The sequence below is a fragment of the Leuciscus leuciscus genome (assembly GCF_965113295.1).
Source record: "Leuciscus leuciscus genome assembly, chromosome: 22".
Classification (NCBI taxonomy): domain Eukaryota; kingdom Metazoa; phylum Chordata; class Actinopteri; order Cypriniformes; family Leuciscidae; genus Leuciscus; species Leuciscus leuciscus.
The window spans coordinates 36,940,265-36,962,245 of NC_138746.1; the positions used below are offsets into that span (position 1 = coordinate 36,940,265).

Below are 21,981 nucleotides of genomic sequence, written 5' to 3' on the forward strand. Positions count from 1 at the left end.
TCTTCTGACGTTCGCCGATGACTCCGACGGTAGTGGTTAAACATGAGATATAATAATTCGTCTTGTGCAGACCTAACGGGCGATCTTTGGTCTCGTGAATATATAATTCGTTCCCTGTCAATCGTTTTGGCCGAGGGCTAAGTTTAGTTTCATATTATAGGCTATTTGTATTTAACTTTACTGTTGTAATGTTAGATTAGAGCGCAGCATTTGGACATTTGACTGAATTGTTTGCTTTATTTCTTATTGTATAGCTTCTTGTACCTTTTACTTAAACTTTTATATTGGCTATTATTGATAAAACTGAAATTTTACAAAAAGAAATATGGTTTCTTGTCATTTTCTTATTACAAGATTAACACTGATGTTTATTGCAACATTTGTACAAATGCATATATTGCCTGTAATATGTGTAATTATTTGTATTATTTAAACGAAAAGAGGTAACGTTAGGGTTGTGTTTTAAATTTCGTTTTGTTATAACGTTAAATAGAATAACGTATAACGTGCAGTGAATAATCAATATGCGTTGTGCATGAACCACATTTGTGTCCCTATAATGTTTAATTTATTTAAATGAAAACGAAAAGAGGCAGAGTAGTGTTTTATAACATATTTCGTTTTATTGTTGCTTAAAATGTACATACAGAGTAACAGAGATAACCGGAGTAGCAGAGCGAGCTGGGTGACCTTTTAAGAACGCGCTGTACCATTTGCATGTAGGAGTCGCACATGGCAAGTACAAACTTTGCGTACTTAATATTGAGAAAAGCCTAATGTCGGCGCTTGTCTTCTTGTGACAAACATGTCGAGGAGCAAGAACAAGATCTGCTGTATATGTCATCCATTGTAGTTTACTATGTTCTTCTTCGCGCGAAAATGACGTCGATCGAAACACCACGCCCATCAAGTAAGGGTACTGTTGGCAGTGGAAACGCTAGCCAGATCATGGTTAACAGACCCGAACCGTACCGTACTGTACCGTACCGTACTGTACTGCTCAGTGGAAACGCGCCATTAGTCTGGCAGCGGCGCCGCTAGCTTAGCTTAGCATAATGAATGGAATCAGATATTGACTTGGGACTATTAATATAGTTATATATTAATATATATGTTATAATATAAAAATGCGTTTGCCCACCTGTCTAACTGTAGGGGAGACGGTGAATAACCCCTATTTCAAAAAACGGTGCCGTGTTCCTTTAAACATTTCTTTCCCCTCATCATCTTGTGGTTAATGTTTGTTTGTTTGTTTGTTTGTTTGTTTGTTTGTTTGCTTCTGCTGACCTCTGCCTGTGTGTTGGACTTTGTTCTGTCCGGTTCAGGATCCTCGAGTGTCACTGCTGTCTTATTCAGTGGATCATCTGATCAACACTGATCTAACCTCATCTAACCTCTGGGAACACATACATGACTCTCAGTTCTCACAGTTGCACTGACTGCTGGACTTTGTTTAGATGTTGCAAACACACACACACACACTCTCTCTCTCTCTCTCTCTCTCACACACACACACACACACACACACACACACACACACACACACACACACACACTCTCTCTCTCTCTCTCTCTCTCTCTCTCTCACACACACACACACACACACACACACACACACACACACACACACACTCTCTCTCTCTCTCTCTCTCTCTCTCTCTCTCTCACACACACACACACACACACACACTCTCTCTCTCTCTCTCTCTCACACACACACACACACACACACACACACACACACACACACACACACACACACACACACACTCTCTCTCTCTCTCTCTCTCACACACACACACACACACACACACACACACACACACACACACTCTCTCTCTCTCTCTCTCTCTCTCTCTCTCTCACACACACACACACACACACACACACTCTCTCTCTCTCTCTCTCTCTCTCTCTCTCTCTCACACACACACACACACACACACACTCTCTCTCTCTCTCTCTCTCACACACACACACACACACACACACACACACACACACACACACACACACACACTCACTCTCTCTCTCTCTCTTACACACACACACACACACACACACACACACACACACACACACACACACACACTCTCTCTCTCTCTCTCACACACACACACACACACACACACTCTCTCTCTCTCTCTCTCTCACACACACACACACACACACACATTATGGCTTCCAGAAGCTTGGCTTGGAGTTTAGAAGCAGAAAGACTTTCTCAACAGTGCAAAATCCAGGAGTCTCCATGGAAACGGACTCTGAGAAGAAGTGCATATACAGTATCAGTAATACATAACTTAATGTTTTATTGGCCTTATAATCCAGTATAAGTATGAGTGTCGATGCATGAGTTTTATAAGTTCATAAACACAGATAAAAGCGTGCATAACTGCTTATATGAAGTTATGTTTTTCATTATTCTTTTTACTGTTGAAGAGATGAAAAATGACTACCGTGTGTTTTGTGTCCATTAGTGATCCAGAGATCAACACTTAGCCGTGGATTTCACGCTTCAGCCTGTGAATTTCTACTCAATATGCCAGAATTTAATGTGTTTCCCATCAACAATTACACCTGAAAATTATTATTATACTCAGGAAACAGGAAACATTTGCTTGGAAATGTGATCAGAATTACAGTAGAAAGCGGTCATGGACTCTATAAAAAAGGATTTTTTCATGCTTTATACAACACATTTGGATTGAACACCATTATATGAGGCTTCATGTGGTGGAGTAGAATTGAAACTGTTGTTACTCTTTGGCTTTTTACAGTGTTTTCATTTTGTAAGAATGTTTCAATCAAGCAGCTCGAACAAAGAGCTTAATTCTACATACTTTTGGTAAGACTTTATTTTGATGGTCCCCTTTAGATATTTTACTGACTATAAGTAACTTTACAATATAATAAAAACCATGTTCTCCCCATATTTTAATAATTATTTACTGTTACCTCTTTCCCTGCCATTGACAGAATTTTCCGGCTTTTTACTGTTATACTGTAGGGTGCGCTATTACACATCTACTGAAAGAGTACTGAATCTCCTGATCAAAACACAGGTGAAGAAGGAGCAAAAACAAGCAATTGAAGCATTGCTGACGCACATGTACATTATAACACAATCAACATTAAACAGCATATAAATCAAAACTGTCTAATGTTACTGAAATGTCGCCCCAGGACGAGCTGCAGGACTGTGAAGCTTTGAGGTGTTGATGGACTCGATCTACTCCATCTGAGTTTTGATCATCGTTCTGAATCTGATCTGGATGTAGTCTTTGACCAAAACGTGATTTTATCAGCTTTTTACTCAAAATGTTGCTTGTTTAATGAAACTTCCCCACATTCAATTGTTGATAAAAAAGAATGCATGAAGCTAACGTGTGTTTTTGTTTAAAAGCAGAGGCTCTGTTCTTTCTTTTGATATATATCGCATATTCATGTATTCATTCAACATATTCTGGGGTCCATGGAACTTTTGTGAAAATGATCAACAACACTGGCGGTGAAAGAGTTAATGAGTTTTTAACTTACTGGCCACTGTAGATTCTGTGCGAGTTTTCTAGATCAGTCTTTCAGATGCTACAGAACACGTATATGATCATTCTCAGAAGAGGGCGGAGCCTTTACGCAAACTTCTGATACTCCGGCAATAACAAAACAGGCCAATCTCACTCATCCAGAATCTGAGAAATAACCAGTAGCTGTTAGGGATCAGCCAGGCTCCATCACCACTCAATCACAAAGATCGCTGTCACCTGAGTATTAATCTTCATCTGCTCATCATCACAAACACATATAAGCACACACCTCACTCTGGCACTTTGTCTGGTCTCGTTCATAAGTAAGGACTGACCTACCCGTCTGCACTTACCTCCTAAGAAGTGTATGTAACGTCTATTTGTCTCCCATCCAGTTTCTCCAAGTTTCCATCGTCTTCCTGGTCTCCTGCGTCTTTTCCCTCGTCCAGCCTCTACTCACCTCTCTTCCAGCATCGGTGTGTGCTTCCGACCATCTACCTCCTGGTCATCCGCAATCTCCTCAACCAACGGAAGGAACTGTCAGTATCTCCATTTACTATTTCTCAAAGACATTCTCACTTACCGGCACCCGCTGGTGCTCACAACCTCCTGATATAAAGTTTCTCACCTCTATTAATCTTGTTGCGAGTCTCTATTCCGTAACAGAAGACCAGACCCAGAAGAAGAAGAATGTGTGATTCTCCGTGGAACCTATCCAAATGCAAGTGGGACAGTTACACACCGAATCCTTCTCTTTCCCATTCTGGAGAATTCCACCGCTGGTATCATCTTAGGGCGCCCGTGGTTAGTGCAACACAATCCTGTTCTCTCCTGGATAACGGGAGAAGACCTGAAGTGGGGCGATAGCAGCTTTCCAGGGTGCTTTCCACATCTTCCTCAACCATTAATTACAGCCTGCTACGCCCCCTTCAGTGACGTGTTCTGTCCCAAACGGGCATCGTCGTTGCCTCCATACTGGCCATGGGACTGCGCCATCGACCTTCTTCCGGATGAGCCAGTGCCCAACGGTAAAATATACCCCTTATCTCTTCCAGAACAGAAAGTCATGGAGGAGTACGTTGAAGAGGCTCTCCAACAGGGTTACATCTGCCCTTCCACTTCCCCTGCTGCTTCAAGCTTTTTCTTTCTGGCAAAGAAGGATGGAGGCTTGCGGCCCTGCACTGATTACAGATCAAGTTCCGATACTCACTTCCTCTCGTCCCAGCAGCCCTGGAACAACTTCGTGGAGCAGCCGCGTTCACCAAGTTGGACCTCCGCAGCGCGTATAACCTCGTCCGGATACGTGAGGGGGATGAATGCAAGACAGCTTTTGTGACCCCTACTGGTCACTACGAATACCTTGTCATGCCGTACGGTTTGGTAAACGCCCCCTCCGTATTCCAGGACTTCATGCACGAGGTGCTCTGGGAATTCCTCCATCGAACCGTGATCGTCCACATTGATGATATTCTGATCTGTTCCCTGGAGCCTGGACGAACATGGCCAGGTCCTCTAACGCCTCTGAGAACACCAACTCTTCCTAAACTGCTCCTTCCATCGTCCAGTTTCTCGGCTATAACATCAGTGAACACGGCATCCAGATGGACGAGGGGAAGGTGGACGATGCGGTTCGGAACTGGCCAACCTGGATGAGACACTGGATGAGACACTGGTTGAGACCTTGGATGAGACACTGGTTGAGACACTGGTTGGAGGGTGCCAAGGAGAAGTTTACAGTACTCACCAATTACAAGAATCTCCAATATCTCCGAGACGCCAAACGACTCAACCCCAGACGGACAAGATTGCACACAGTAGCGAGTGCAGCCTTACGGAGAGACTCAGGAAGAGTTTACCTTTTAGACGTTTCTGAATGTTAGTGGAGACATTTATGTAGTTGTTGTGGAGTTACATTGATCATCTCATCATCATGTTTAACTTTTCCACAAGCGAACACAGTTCCTGAGGTGTTTATAAGACAGCGGTGACATGTTCTGGTCAATAGTGTTCAGTGCTCGTCTGTGCTCAACCACAGAACAGTTTCAGGCTTTTCTTGATCTTCTGCCATTGCGTTAGAACTGGTCACTGGTCAAACCAAATGTCGGCTGGTGTGTGTAAACGTGCAGATTTAAGGGCCGGTAATATTATAATAAGATCCTCGTCAGAAGGAGAGCGAAATCTGATTGGTTTTGACATGCTTGCAGAGAAAGACTACTGAGTACTGACTACAGAGAAAGACAAACAAAGTTACTGAGTTTCACTTTTCATGTTTTCTGGGTTGGTAGAAGCACCGGGGACCCGATTATAGCACTGACACACAGGAAAAGTCAAGATTTTCATGATATATCCCCTTTAACATCCAATTCTTTCCGTTGCTCAAAAGGTTCTTTAGATTTTTTAAATACTATGAAAAAAAAGGTTATTTTAAGAGCTGATCACTGAAAGGTTCCTCATGGAACCACATACGGTTCTTCTCTGGCATTCAGGAAGAAGGAGAATCAGCTGATCTGGGACTGAACACCAACATCCAGGAAGTTCTGGCTTTATTCATCCTTCAGTTTCAGGGTGGAGGAGAGTCACACACACACACACACACACACACACACACACACACACACACACACACACACACACACACACACACACACACACACACAGTCATCTGACGCTCATCCGTGATTTACCCCAGCGTTCCTGATCCCAACTCTCCATCAGGACTAATAATGTTAGTATCACACAGGAGACACACAGCTGAGATATCATGATTATTATATAACTGATGTAAATATACAGCTGTGTGTTTGTCAGAGGACATCTTTATCTGTTTGCTGTGTGATAAAGTGTCGTGCGTCAGATTGTATTAGTTACAAAACCCAGCTCATCTTCTCCACCCTTGGATTCGGCTGAGTCCATGTGTGTATGAGATAAATCAAGACAGAGTCTTCAATGAGGATTCAGTCTATTATTCAGTAGTCATTATGGTATTTTCCATATTAAATTCCAGATGTGTGTGTGTGTGTGTGTGTGTGTGTGTGTGTGTGTGTGTGTGTGTGTGTGTGTGTGTGTGTGTGTGTGTGTGTAAATCCGGTTCCTGATAAATGCTGTTTTGTAATGATCGTTTCCAAAGACACATGAAGCGACTGAGAAACGGCTGATTAATTAGATCCTTCCCGTCAATATTTATCCATTATTCAAAGCATTAAGAGTCTCATGTAATATTATGATGATGTTAAGCGTGTGACTGTACTTTGGTCCAGGTCATAAATATGTTTTCCGATCAGGGCTGTAATAAGGATGAAGCTCGCAGATCTTTGGACTCTTTTATAACCGTGAGCGGGTTGAGATTGCAGGCATTACTCACAGTGAGATTTAAGTCTTCTGTCCATCAGTGAGTGTCCATTACTCTGCGCTGGTGAATGGAGTGAGAGAGACAGAGCTCAGAGATGGAGGAACTGAAACAGAGGAGACAAAAGAGAGAAGGGCGACACAGGTAAAACACTCGCCATCAACAATCAATACAATCAATCCTGAGTTTAAGAGCACAGCTCAATGCTTTCATTTCATTACTGAGGTGAAAGAAGTTGAATTATTCTTAAATACAAAGCATTGTAATGGAGATGTGAAGTATAATTCACAACAGCTGAAGTATAATATTTATTATTTTCATTGACGGATTTCATTTTTTTATTATTATTATTATATACAGTTGTCAACTTTTGAAGTAGATAAAAACCTTTCATGTCCCTTAAATGTTGACTAGCCTACTGTGTAGGCCTAAATATATATAGGCTTTATTAGGGGTGGGAATCTTTTGGTACCTCACGATTCTATAAACATATATAAAGAATCGATTTGAATCAAATTTCGATTCGATATGTTTATAGATGTTTATTGTAGTTTACTGTTTTGTGTTACTTTTCTTACTTGACTGCCGTAGTTTTTGGCGTTTCGTTTCTCTTCCCATTAGGGTCAACCCAATATTATAAAACATCGTTCGGGTAGAACAGACTCTGTTTACATTGAATACTCCACACGAAGTGCATTTTGACATGATTGTGTGTGTAAGCTGTGAAAGAACTGAGTTCGCGATCGCATGATGTGTGTGTCCGTCTGGCGCGAGCGCCGCATCGAGTCTTTGTTCGCGGCATATTGTGATTAACGTCAATAACTTTAAGTAACTTTAAGTAGTACTGCGAAGTTAAAGAAGTGCAACACTTTAGAAAAACGATTTTTTTTAAATTTGTGAATCGATACAAATCGGTAGAAGATAGAATCGCGGTTCATATATGAATAGATTTTTTTCCCGGCACCCCAAAATCGGCACCCCAAAATATATATATATGCTATATTCGCTCTTAAAGTGATGGTAGCCTAATAAACCCGCTGTTGGCTGTGTTTTAGATGTTAATCAAACAACAAAAGACAAAGAGAAAATCCCTCACTGCTCTTGACTGAATAACTTTTGTAACTTTAATAATGTTTAATAATCTATTTTTCATGGTTGTCAAAAAAAAAATCATGTCCGGTAAATTTTCATAAGTTACCAGCCATTGGCAAGTGTGGCAAAACATTATTATGAGAGGTCGTTTCATAAACTGAATGTAGGCCTACTGTATGTTGTTAGGCACAAAATGCTGTGAAGTGACTGTATTTCACAAGCTTCAGGAGCCTTATTGCATATGATGTTTACTACATACTGTATTAAAAATATTAAAGATACAAAATGTATAAAAGGTGCAAATTAGCTACCAGAGTAGCAATCCATTAGGGTACTATGAACCTTTTAGGGGTAAATAAGGTTCAAAGATGTCATTTTAAAGATTTTGCCCCAGTGTTACCCTTAAAGGTAACAGATTTTGGGGAAAAAAACACTTTTTACTCCCATAAAGCACATTTCAGGTGACTGAACTGAAGAAATGCATTGTGTTTGCATGTAAGCACAGTTGCCATCCTCTCACGAGTTCCTCTGTCTGATGGTTGTCTTCTATCGTCTGCACAGAGACACCTGGGACCCGTTCCAGCTGAACCCGATCGGAGCCGAGAAAGAGAAGAAGAGAACATGCTTCCGAATCCTGCAGAACCTGGTGGCTGTTATCGTGGCCTTGCTGGTGCTGGTCAGCGGCGTCGTAAGCAAGGTGAATCATAACTGTTATGACCATAAACATTTATAGAGGATAACAGCAGTCCCACCCATCCCTGTTTACTGATCGCCATCTCCATGGTGACGAGTACATTCACTGGGATTCACCCTCGCACGAACATCTGGACACGTCATGCTTACGATTATGGTTTGCATGCACAGAATCGTTGAGTTATTGAGATATTTTATTGTTGAGTTATTGTGATCATATTTATAGTTCTGAGAAAGATCTTAAAAGATCAATGACCAGGAAAGACTTGCTGAAAACAGATTGGGAAAACACCATGTAAACCAGTGTTAAAAACATACAATATAACCCAATGTGAAAGGAAATCTTAACAGTGCACGGGCCATGAAGGGAAAGCAGATCTCAAACAATGTGTACAGTTTTAAAATGACTATTCAAAGCATTATTCTTGAAATAATGAGTTCACACTTTATATTAGCTGTCCTTAACTGCTTAACCATTGGATACAATTTACTTATTGTGTGCATACATGTTTGTGCCTTGTAAAAACATTTAAAGAACTTGCATTTATTTTTACTAATTTGTAGTTACACTGTTAACTTTACACCTAACCTTAACCTAAAACTTAACTCTCACCCCTATAATCCTAATCCTAACCCTGGATCCTAAACCCAACCATGCATTAAACTCATTAGCATTAAATGTGGGAATTAAATACATAGTCTTGTTGATATTTAACTCTTTCCCTGCCAGCATTCTTGAAAAAAGTCACCAGCCACAGCCAGGGTTTTTGACCATTTTCACAAAAATGTTTTGGCCCCCAGAATATTTTGTTGTATGAATATCTGAACATGCAATATATCAAAAGACAGAACAGAGCCTCTGCTTTTAAACACAAAAACATGTTTTATTCTAGCTTCATGCATAATTTTTTTTTTATCAACACTTGAATGTCGGTAGGTTTCATAAAAAAAAGCAATATTTTGAACAAAAAGTTGAGAAAATCAAATTTTTGTCAAAGACTACACTATCTGGATCAGATTCAGAGCAATGATTAAAACACAGATGGATCGAGTCCATCAACAGCTCAGAGCTTCACAGTCCTGCAGCTCGTCTTGGGTTCAACAGTTCATTCAGTAACATTAGGCAGATTTGATTTATATGCTGTTTAATGTTTGATGATCGTGTTAAATTACACGTGTGTCAGCAACTCGTTTCTGCTTCTTCTTCACCTGTGTTTTGATCAGGAGATTCTGCACTCTTTCAGTAGATGTGTAATAGCGCCCCCTACAGTATAACAGTGAAAACATGGATAGCCGGAAAATTCCGTCAATGGCAGGGAAAGAGTTAATGTTAGCAATTTAAAGTGTGACCAAAAACAAAGTATAATTTGTTTCTCATTGCAGTTGCTGACATTTTAATGATCACACAACATGATAGGAATGATTCATATTAACATGTGTCAGGTTCACAGATGATTCTGTGTGTTGTGGTCCAGTGCATTAATGTCAAGGCTATTCATCTGTATCGCAGGGCTCTCTGCTGGTTCTGACCACTCTGTCCAGTCCAAAGTCTTTGAGGAACAAAGTGGATCAGCAGTTGTACACGCTGCTGTTGATGTGTGTCCTGGTGATGCCGAACTTCCTGATGTTCCTGAAGTCTATGTGGAAGTGTGTCTTCAAGAGCTATGTGGCCCCTAAGACAAAGATACTGGGAATCGTGAGTTGACGTGATGCAAAATGACATGAACTTCAAATACTTTTATGGCAAATTTTGTACGAAAAGTAATGAATAAGTCCAATGGTTCACTAACCACTAGCCCACCTTGAGAAAGCGCTGTATAATTATGCAGGTGCGTGTTCATCAGACACCGTTCAGACGCGGTTCCTAAGGGGTTTCTTGAGTTAAAAATGCCTAGACTTTTTTGCTGTCTATGTGATCATGAACAAGACCCACAAATTGGTTTGCATGCATGAAACTAATTGATATACGTAGATGGAAAAATGTACTCTCTCAGATATCCCAGCTTTCCGTCAAATCCAAATCAAACGTGAAACAGCTTGGTGAAAGTGGGTGTGAGTAAAATCAAAGGCACATCTCCATATACCTCCACAGACGCACGCCGGTAAATTAGGGAATGAACTTGCGCTCCCGGGGGCGGTTCAGCACAAAGAGGAGGCGTGTTCCGGCGCAATTCCGCCACTGACCAGGAAAAACCTAGTCTAAAGTCAGTGCCGCGTTGCGCATGTTATTCAGATGCTATTTTGAGGGTGCATGCTTGGCCATAATGTAGCGTGTGCACAACGCACATACACTTTGATTCTCTCATCTACAACACAGACGCAGCAGTTTTCATTTTTGAAAATCATACATTATTACAAGGAAAAATATTAACACACGAGGGAAATCATTGTCGTGTCCATGAAGATGTGAAAAAATGGGCATAAATCTAGCTTACACATTTACCCAAATTATTATGCGCCTGTTTAACCGAAGCTGATTTGGGTGTGTTTCTCCATCCCCAATGTCACTTCTCTGTGTTTTACGGCCCTGACGAGAACGTCGGTCTCCTCGGCTGTGAACCGCTCCTGGTGTGCGTCTGGCAAATCCGCCGTTATAATAGCAAGCCGCCATGGAACAAGCGCACCTGCTCTTAAAGGGAATGTGAGATGTCGCTCTGATTGGTTTATTTCACGTTACGCCCAAACCACACCTATGAGTAATGAAGCTCCTTCAGACCAACACATTTTAGATTTGCGTCGGAGAGTCATTTATCCCGCCGGTATAATAGCAACAGCGCCCGAGACCCGCCCACAAAGTTACTTGCGTTTCGCGTTTGATATTTGTGTTTCAGATCGTTAAAATAGGGCCCCTTATCTACTAGTCGACCATTCTAATCTATACAATTGCCAAGGTGGTCTTCATTCTCTATCCCAGTTGAACAAGTTTATGCACCAAGGCCTCAGTAGATCCAGCTAATCAACCACATAGACCAGCTTGGACCAACTACAAACCAAGAATGAGCAGCTATGCAAAACCAGCGACCATCAAAAGCTGATTTTATTTGGATGTTCCTGCAGGTTAGACATACCAGATGATCTTTAGTGAAGGACATGCTCATGCTATTAGATAACAATGATGACGTGACGGCAGAAGAGTAGTCGCTGTAGCTCAAACATGCATGATCTGATGATATGTATACCTTGAGTGCACTGGAAGCTGAAATGTGCTGTTAATGCTTCTGCAGATGTGTGGGATTGAGAGTCTGGTGGCGGTCGGGACGGCAGTGCTGGTGCTCATTGTGATGCCTAAGCTTGATATCCTCACAAACCTCTGCATCCCTGGAGGGATCTGCATCCTTTCATCCTTGCTCCAGATCGCCTTCCGCTTGCAGACAAGAAACTGGATGATCATCTACCCCATATGCTCCCTCATCCTAGTGCTCAGCGGTTACACTCTTCTGGGGATCGACTACTACGTGAGACAATCCACACACACCATTGGACAAATAGATGATTGTTACGTGTATGTCGGCTTTGCGATTTTTGCCTCGGTGTTGGTTTCTCTGAACTGGTGGGAGAACCCTTTTCAGGCCAGCACTAACATTCAGGAGATGCTCAAGGAACTGGACTCTTTCAGAGACTCTGTGTATCTGTTCACCAGCCTGCTTCGAATAGTCGTGACTCTGGGGGTGTACTTTCTGTATTTCTGCCTGATTGCTGACAATCCCATCGACTGGGATGCGTACACCAAAGCCAGTAAAGGCACGGTAGAGATAGGCGTCGGGCTGTTTTTCCTGCAGGCGTTCTGCTCTGCTGCGTGCCACTGGTTTGGAGTCGTGGCCTGCAAGATCCACGCTGTGAGATATGGTTTTGCCCTGCCGGTGTCATTAATCGGTCCAGTAACACTAATCCTGGGCATTATACTTTTCTTGACGCAAGCTGAACATCTAGTCCATCCACCTGCAGTTGCAACTACCATGGCCATGATTACTAGCAGTGACAATTATACACAAACCATTTCCTCTCCGTTCTGGCCATTTTGCTATGAACTTGAAAATATCAAGGACGTCAATACCACCCCGGTCGTAATTCTGGAGATTTCCTATAGCATCTGCAGAACGTCACTCAACAATCCATACGCCATGTGGCCTTTCTCCATGCTGGCGCTGGAGGGGGTGTGCATGTGGCTCGGGCTCATCGCATGCACGTATTACGTGTGGAAAATAAAAGTGCAGAGAATTGAACGCACCTCTCAGCTTTTCGTACGTCGCCTGTATGAATCCGCCTTCATTGACCTCTCTATGCTGCTGAACACCAAAATGAAAGTCATTCGTACGGCAAACAAGGAGAGGTACAAACACTCAGACAAAATCATGATATATGCGATACACATAATACAGTACAAGTGCATTAATCGAGTCAATCTGTTTCCTTCTGTCATGCAGTAGTGACATTGAAGTGGAAAACTGTGTCATTTACCTTTGTGCAACAATGTGGCATGAAACATATGACGAGATGCTGAAAATCTTGACCTCAATGTTCAGGTATTTATACTGTGATGGATGAGCAATGGAAATGTATTACAGCTCGAACCCCCTTAAGAAAAACCTAGTTGGTCCTTGGTATATATTATCACTAAGGCTTTTCTTAACTTTCGAGATGCCGGCTGCTGTTCTTTATTCACATCCCTTGTTTGTTGGTTTCAGATTGGACAGATACAGAGGAGATCCAAAGGAGGAACACAAGGATGTCTTTGACTTTGAGTGCCATATTTATGTCGACGATGCCTTCATGATGGATAAAGACAAAGAAACTGGCATTGAGAAAAAGCTTGTCAACTCATATGTGTCCGATCTTATAAGTGTTGTCATGGAGGTGTACAGGTAAGGCAAAGTTTTCCTATCCATTATCAGCTTATGGTATGTGACTCATTTGGGCAGATTGATGTTATTGATATTTCACAACCAACTGTAAACCAAATTTCCCTGTTTTTTGCCTTCAAGGGTGTTTACAAATAAGGAGCCCGATGAGGTTTCTATCATTGAAACACCGTACGGTGGTCGTCTTGTGTTCGTCATGCCGGAGGGAAACATGCTTTATTTCCACCTGAAGGACAAAGCTCTGATTCGAAATAAAAAGAGATGGTCACAGGTGAACGTCAAAGCCTTATTCCTTAGTATGAAGAATAATTCAGTCTTTGAATGCTTACCTGAACCTGACTGAACACGTGTGCATTTTCAGATCATGTACCTGTATTACCTGCTTGGTTGGAAAGGATACTATGTCAAAAACCCTCAGAAAATAACAGTAAGTTTTCATTGATCGTTCAGTCACTGGTGATGTTTGATAAGTCAAGCTTCACTATTACTCTATTGCTCATAAGTTGGTTTAATGATTCAAACAAACGCCTAACCCTAAACTGTCTGTGCCGCATGCATAAACCGTACAGCTGATTAGATTTACGTTAAAAGGTCTCGCACACTTGCATTGAAGAACACAAGCCATATCTAGAGACCAGAGACACAAGGACGAACTCTTTTGACTTGAGCATCCATGTCAAAACCACCCAGTAACCACATACGGCTGAAGATAACTTTATGTTTTTTTGACACTGTGTCCTTACAGAGACAGAACAACCCATGCCGTGCCAGTCTCATATCATTAGATAGTGAGACTTATTTACTACCTACTCATGATAATGATAGCAAGAGGAAGCATATATCTGATGACAACACGTATATCATGGCTTTGGATGGAGACACAGATTTCCAGCCCGGCGCTCTGATACTGCTGGTCGACCGTCTGAGAATGTATGACACCGTGGGTGCAGCGTGCGGACGGATCCACCCCACTGGAATGGGTAAAAATCATCCGTGTTCAATAAGGGCATAGCGGTACACAGAAGTCACGGTTCGGTGCGTACTTCGGGTCTGGGGTCACGGTTCGATACGAGTTCGGTACAACAGGAAAAGCAACAAATCCCCAATGCTAGGTTTCTTTTATTTATTTTGAACAGACAGTAGTGAACTCTGTTTTCTAACTTATTGGTTTGATTCAAACTGATTTAAAACTTATTGATTTCAAACTCATTGATTTAAATTTTGATTTTAGATTCATTAACGTGATGTGCGTAGCCTGCGAAACAAAATCGAAAGTCAGCGTATAGGCTACTAGCAAGCTCTTGCATGCATCTGAACTCTTGTTTTGGGTTGGTGTGTAGATCATCTTTTGTTCTTCTGCTCTTTTTCCTGTCGTAGCGGTTAGCTAACAGCATTGCATTACCGCGCCCCCTCCCTCCCTCCCTCCCTCCCTCCGGACTGTCATGTGGATCGCCTGTGACTGGCTGTATTCGTCGTCTGACTGTATGCACCAAACTGTGACGTCCGTACCGCTGATAATAAACAGATAATTCAGTTTTTTTAAATTTTCTCTCTGAACACTTGGGGGAGTAAGTGTTCAGAGAGAAAATCAAAAAAACAGAATTATCTGAACAGTTATTATCATCTTTTGGAAAAAGCTTTGCTTATCGGGAAAGTAATATGTTAAAACACATCTTTGAATTACATAACAGTGTTACATAGAACTGACAAAAGACTGCTTATGGAATAAAGGATGAAAGCAGCAGCAGCGGTGGATTATATAGCAGATAATGACGTGCCCTTTTATTGACCTGCAATTCAAACACTGATCAATATACAAAGTCCATTGACCCTTTCCGGGAATTATTGCAGTTTTATATAAACGTCGCACCACACCACACATGCTGGGAAGATCCATCGAAAAGATAGCTAATCTTAACAAAACTTGACAATCACCATTTACAATGCGATAACATTGCTCAGCTATCAGAAAGACGTGCCTGGAGAAACAAACTGCTCAAAAGCAGTTATGCACACACTACACTCCACTGTTCAAAGCAGCGATTCATGCTCTTCGGCTCTGTGAATGTGATGTTTCAGGCCCTATGGTGTGGTATCAGAAGTTCGAGTATGCAGTGGGTCACTGGCTCCAGAAGACAGCAGAGCACGTGTTTGGGTCGGTCCTGTGCAGTCCCGGCTGTTTCAGTCTGTTCAGAGGATCTGCGCTGATGGACGACAACGTCCTTAAACGATACACCACCAAAGCCACCCGAGCCTCTGAGTATGTGCAGTACGATCAAGGTAAATCCCTACCTGTGGGTTTGGGGGGGAATGAATGGCCTAAAAAAATGGCCCCCCCCATTATAAAGACCATTGGTGGCAATTGTTCTTCGATCAACTTACGCTTGCGATGCTTTTTGGAAACGCAGCCCAGTGTAATAGACAATTAGCCAGGCTTATTGCATATGGTTCTTCTGTTCAGATCATTCTGTGTGAATGTGTACAGTCAGCTTCCTTTAAGTCCTGCCAGCTCATCATCTTACTCCACCGCTCACGTTTAGGTGAGGACCGTTGGCTGTGCACTCTTCTCCTGCAGCAGGGCTGGCGTGTGGAGTATAACGCCGCCTCCGATGCTTACACCAACTCTCCTCAAGAGTTCAAAGAGTTTTACAACCAGAGACGTCGATGGGGTCCTTCGACACTGGCCAACACTCTCGATCTGCTCCACAGCGGGAGAGAAACGGTCAAGAGGAACACCTCCATATCCATGCTCTACATCTTGTATCAGATTTTCACCGTGGCTTCCTCCATCCTGGGCCCTGCATCTGTTACCCTCATGATTGCAGGTACATTTTCAAAGACTTGGTGAAAAACAAGGAAAGGGATTTCAGGGATCCAACCCTGATCAAATACACCTGAACAAGTTAGTCAAGGTCTTCCGAGTTAATAGAAAATTGCATCAGTATTTGATCATGGTTTGAGCTAAACTCTGACCCTCCAGGCCTGGATTTGAGGAACCATGTAGTAGAACATTTGGTCAACCTGTAAAGGGTTGGTGTATTACCTAATCTGGTAGAAACTTGGTTGAGCTGGTTAACCATCTGACCTTCTTAGGCTGGTATGACCTGTTTTTTTACCCCCAGCAAAGTAACTTTAAAAATACATAAAGAATCATCAAGATTCTATGATAGGCGTGTCCAAACTCGGTCCTGGAGAAGAGTTTTTCTTCAACTCGCCTCAAAACACCTGCTGGACGTTTCTAGTCTGCCTTGTGAGACCTTGATTAGCAGGTTCAGGTGTGTTTAACTGGGGTTGGAGCTGAATTCTCCAGGTGACTCTCCAGGAGCAGGAGTGAATGATACGCATATGGAAAATGTTTCTGCGAATATATAAAAGTATGAAAAGTGAGTACAAAGTCTGCTAATTTTCTCTTTTTCCATTTTAGGAGCATTCCAATTCGTGTTTAAACTTTCAGGCACTCTTTCCATAATAATTGCGGTTATACCTCCAACAATTTACATGATCATATGTTTTTTGGCCAAACCCAACTTCCAAATCATGATTGCTGCCGTTCTGAGTGTCATATATGCCTTCCTGATGACTGCGTCCTTCTTTTCCATTATTGGTAATTATAGTTAATTGACGTTTTTTCTGTGCATTTGAATTGTGTTGAAAATGTGCTTTGTGACATTCCACCTCATTGGACTTCTCTTTTTAGGTGACATGGTTATACAACAAACATTTATAACTCCTACTGGACTCTTCCTGGTGTCCGGTGCGATTATGTACGTGGTGACAGCCATTCTTCACCCTCAAGAGAGCACTCTGATCATCTACGGTCTGATGTACTTCATCTGCATTCCCAGTGGCTATCTCCTCCTCACCATATACTCCCTAGTCAACATGCACATTGTATCTTGGGGAACTCGAGAAACCAGCAAGGGCAAGGAGCAGAAAAAGCAAGTGGGTGTCGTGTGCAATCGCGACTGCAAAATGTGCTGCTGGGATGTGAAAATCCAAGTCACTCAAGAGACCGAAAATCTACTGCTTCAACAAATGCAGCAAGCCGTCAATCCAACACAAGCTGCCAAACCCGAGCCCATCGAGCCGCCGGCTCAGAGCGCCATTGAAGAACCGAGCCTTTTAGAGGCCAACAAACACATTCTGGACTACGACCAGGAAATGAGCCATAAGAAGGACAAATCCAAAGAGAACCTCAACAAGGACAACAAGGAAAAAGACACGGACTCTGAGAGAAGGTAAAGAATATGAAAATGTGTTTGGATTACAATTGCAATGCTGAAGAAAAGTTCTTATTGGTTTACAAATGGTCTCTCCAAATACAGTGGGAGTTCCAAAAGCATTGAGAAGAAAGTGGACCACTTTAACGATGACACAGACTACACAGACGATGAGGACGACGATGATGACGATTATGATTCTGATTACAATAATTTGGAGCCGAAGGAAGTTGTGCCTGAGAGTGGTAAGAGATGACATCTCCCTTCTCTAGAACACGTGGTTTCATGAGTGTAAAGTTGGTCTGTGCATTGAACTATTATTACAAATTCTTATTCCAATGGACAGATTGGGTGGAGCCCGTGAAGAGAGAGTTCCTGAAGAAACTGACCTATGCAAATCTGAAGAGAAACCTTCAGGAGCAGATCAGATACACGCTGAGGAACAAGAACCAGGAGGATCTGTGTGAGGAACTGGTGTCGATTCTCACCGACACCCTGAATGATGAGCTGAGGGATAAAGTGGGTCCGGAGGATGTGCTGACCGAGACTCAGCTGGAGGAACTGCAATACGCCCTGAATGAAGCCGCCCGGCGCATCGTAAAGTCCAACCGCATCGAGAACGGAGCGCAGAGACTGGAGCGTCGCGTCAAGAGGGGGATCGAGAGAACGCTTGTGGCGCCACAGGTTGAGAAACTGTCTGAGGTAAGGTTTTGTGAATGGTTAAGATTTAAGGCCCTGATATACTCACAGCGAAGTTATTCTTTTCTCTTCGCTCAGGAGTAAAAATAAGCTTTAAATACCTTTGCAGCGATTACACTGTTAGCAAAACATCATGACTCCGCCCACAATTCTGTTAGCAAACATCATGACTCCACCAACAATTATGTTAGCGAACATTATGACTCCGCTCATAATTCTTTTAGCAAACATCATGACTCCGCCCCCAAAATTCTGTAGTAAACGTCATGACTCCGCCCACATGTAGCGAACATCATGACTCGCCCACAATTCTGTTGCGAACATCATGACTCCGCCCACAATTCTGTTAACGAACATCATGACTCCGCCCACAATTCTGTTAGCGAACATTATGACTCCTCTCATAATTCTGTAGTGAACATCATGACTCTGCTTATAATTTTTTTAGCAAACATCATGACTCCGCCCCCAAAATTCTGTAGTAAACGTCATGACTCTGCCCACAAGTATGTAGCGAACATCATGACTCCGCCCACAATTCTGTTAACGAACATCATGACTCCGCCCACAATTCTGTTGCGAACATCATGACTCCGCTCATAATTCTGTAGTGAACATCATGACTCTGCTCATAATTCTTTTAGCAAACATCATGACTCCGCCCCCAAAATTCTGTAGTAAACATCATGACTCGCCCACAATTATGTTGCGAACATCATGACTCCGCCCACAATTCTGTTAACGAACATCATGACTCCGCCCACAATTCTGTTGCGAACATCATGACTCCGCCCACAAATCTGTTAACGAACATAATGACTCCGCCCACAATTCTGTTAGCGAACATCATGACTCCGCCCACAATTATGTAGCGAACATCATGACTCGCCCACAATTATGTTGCGAACATCATGACCCCGCCCACAATTATGTTAGCAAACATCATGACTCCGCCCACAATTATGTTGCGAACATGACTCCGCCCACAATTCTGTTAACGAACATCATGACTCCGCCCACAATTATTTAGCGAACATCATGACTCCGCCCACATTTCTGTTAGCGAACATCTTGACTCCGCCCACATTTAGATGCATGAGTAAACATGAGCTGCTCTTTCCTCTCAGTAACAGAATAAACACACAATAACAATGAGAAAACAGCAGTTGAGAAAGCATCTGATCATAGTGATGTGGAGATGTTGGTTCCAGCTCTGAGATTCAGATCTACAGTCACGTCACGTTTACTCATACAGCACTTTATACAATAGATTGATTTAAAGCAGCAGCTTTACAGTATTAAACATGAAAAACAGTGTCAGTGTCTCTTTCAGTCAGAATTACAGCTTCAGTTTCTACTATAAAGCGGCTCTCCAGTGTGTTCCTGTTTTTACTCGCGTCTGAACAGAAGAAATGGGTCGATCATGAATGATTCGTTCATTTTATACAAATATTTAATATGACTTGGGAACAACGAGTTGTCTCAGGAGTTATTCGTTTTTTACCCCGTTTTTTTTTCTTTTTTTCTTAAGAATCATGTAGTGTGAAGCTTCAATGGTTTATCAAGTCCATCTTCATCTTGTCGTCAAGTGAACGGTCAATGCATTTGGCTAAATTAACTGATCGACTTGTAAATTGAGCCATATCATTATTGGTAATGAATTTGCTTGTGCTACAATTTCATATGAAGAAAAGAAAAGTGTTTCCCTTGTGTTTCCAGGATGAAACCGATTTCTGGAATAAACTACTAGAGCGTTACCTCAAGCCCATTCAAGATGACAAAGCTCATCTCGACGAAGTGACAAGGGAGCTGAAGTCTCTACGAAACAAGGTAAGGTTGGCAAATTAACAGCTCATCTTTCAAGGCCCGTACCTTCATATGCTAAATGTGAACTATTCTCTCTTTCTGTGTGTGTGCAGGCAGTGTTTTTGTACTTCATAATTAACGTCCTATGGGTTGTAGCGACGTTCATCCTCCAGGCCATTGGCGGTGATGTCCTGAGCATCGAGATCCCTAAGTACTATCCAAACAACACGCTGGCACCAGACCCCATGAGGGTGGAGCCGCTGAGTTTGATGTTTCTGCTGTCGTTTGCCCTTCTGCTCATCGTTCAGTTCCTGGCGATGCTCTACCACAGGTACAACACTCGTCTCGCACTGTCACACCGGCACCTGAACAACCAATCCAATATTATAGATATATGGACCTTGATTATTTGAGATTGAAGCCCTGTTGTCTTCCATTGCAGGGTTTACACCCTCATCCATGTGGTTTCGTACAGAGGCACGGAGAAAAACTACAAGCAAAAGGATGAGGCGAGTAAACGCTCTTTAGTGCCGTTTAGCCATGATTCAACTAAGCTGACTGTATTTTTATGTGGATTTGAACTGAGATGAGCAGTGTTGGGGAAAGCTACTTTGAGAAAAGTAATGCATTACAATATTGCGTTACTCCCTTAAAAAGTAACTAATTGCGTTACTTAGTTACTTTTTAAGAAAAGTAATGCGTTACGTTACTTTCTCTCACCTGGGCTGGACTTGTTTATTTTTTTTAAAAACCAATAAGTTCTATTTTTGGGCAAATGTAAAGACCCTTTCAGACCAAAATTTTAATAATAAGGCTGAAGTAAATGCAGTTCCACGCATGTACAGTAGAGGGCGCTTAAAAGTAATGCGTTCCTGTACTTGTAAAAGTAAAGTAATCTGATTATGTAACTCAAGTTACGTGTAATGAGTGACCCTAACACTGGAGATAAGTACACTCTTTTATAATGGTTCTGTTGTTCACAGGAGGATGAAGATGATGGGTTTGTCCTGGGGAATGAAATGCAGAGTACTCTCGTCATCACTGGCGACGACTTGTGAAACCATCACTCTCTCACTCCTATAGTGAGTTACAGTCGAAGTGAATGAAGAATCAGTGAAGCCGGACTAACAGCACGTGCTGAAAGAGGAGCAGGATTTGTTTACTGTAGATTTTTGTACTGAATTAAAGTCACTGTTTTCTATGTATGCTTTGAATGTTTTACATTTTGATCATTTGTGTAGTTTATGTCTGTGTTAATGAATTAGTTTGTCAAATATGAAATGTTCTGTAACACATAGGTCTGGACACGCCTATTCCCTGGAAACACTGTTCATTAAAAATATCTCTTTTTATGGTGATGCAATGCAAGATGAGTTTGTTATATGATCATCAGTATTACCCAGGCTTCAGGAACGCCACATGTGTGTTTGAGCCGCAGTTCTGAAGGAACCGGTTAATAAAGATTCTGTCATTATTTACTCAGTCTCATGTCGTTCCAAACCTGTGCATTTCCTCCATGAACACACACTTATTTAAAGATATCCAGGACATCTCCACTGTGACATCAACGCGCCGTAAACATTTCATAACATGTGTATTACATTACATCAGTCTTCTGAGGGCCTTTGATCAGTTTGCTTGAAGAACAGATTGAAATTTAAGTCATTATTCTTGAAGGATGGATGGACAGAGGTACGGATAGATTATATAGACAGACAGACACAGATGGATATATGGAT

At 42.1% G+C, this 21,981-nt stretch overlaps 1 protein-coding gene across 1 annotated transcript; it reads left to right on the top strand.

Annotated features, from left to right (window-relative positions):
• The first annotated feature begins 6,858 nt into the window (after positions 1 to 6,858).
• Positions 6,859 to 21,720, top strand: chs1 (chitin synthase 1). Its single transcript, XM_082154322.1, has 19 exons — positions 6,859 to 7,017; positions 8,527 to 8,662; positions 10,169 to 10,354; positions 11,883 to 12,988; positions 13,083 to 13,181; positions 13,344 to 13,520; positions 13,641 to 13,788; positions 13,879 to 13,944; positions 14,263 to 14,497; positions 15,597 to 15,797; positions 16,058 to 16,342; positions 16,942 to 17,121; positions 17,215 to 17,755; positions 17,843 to 17,982; positions 18,084 to 18,439; positions 20,156 to 20,266; positions 20,356 to 20,573; positions 20,685 to 20,751; positions 21,226 to 21,720. Exons 1-19 carry the CDS (start codon positions 6,971 to 6,973, stop codon positions 21,298 to 21,300), a joined length of 4,374 nt encoding a protein of 1,457 aa, XP_082010448.1. The 5' UTR covers positions 6,859 to 6,970; the 3' UTR covers positions 21,301 to 21,720.
• Positions 21,721 to 21,981: the final 261 nt, after the last annotated feature.

Excerpts from the sequence above, each read along its gene's own strand:
- chs1 (XM_082154322.1), top strand. The coding sequence starts at position 6,971 with ATGGAGGAACTGAAACAGAGGAGACAAAAGAGAGAAGGGCGACACAG. Across the intron at positions 16,343-16,941 it reads TGTTACCCTCATGATTGCAG|GAGCATTCCAATTCGTGTTT; the intron begins GTACATTTTCAA and ends TTTCCATTTTAG. Across the intron at positions 20,267-20,355 it reads TGAAGTCTCTACGAAACAAG|GCAGTGTTTTTGTACTTCAT; the intron begins GTAAGGTTGGCA and ends GTGTGTGTGCAG.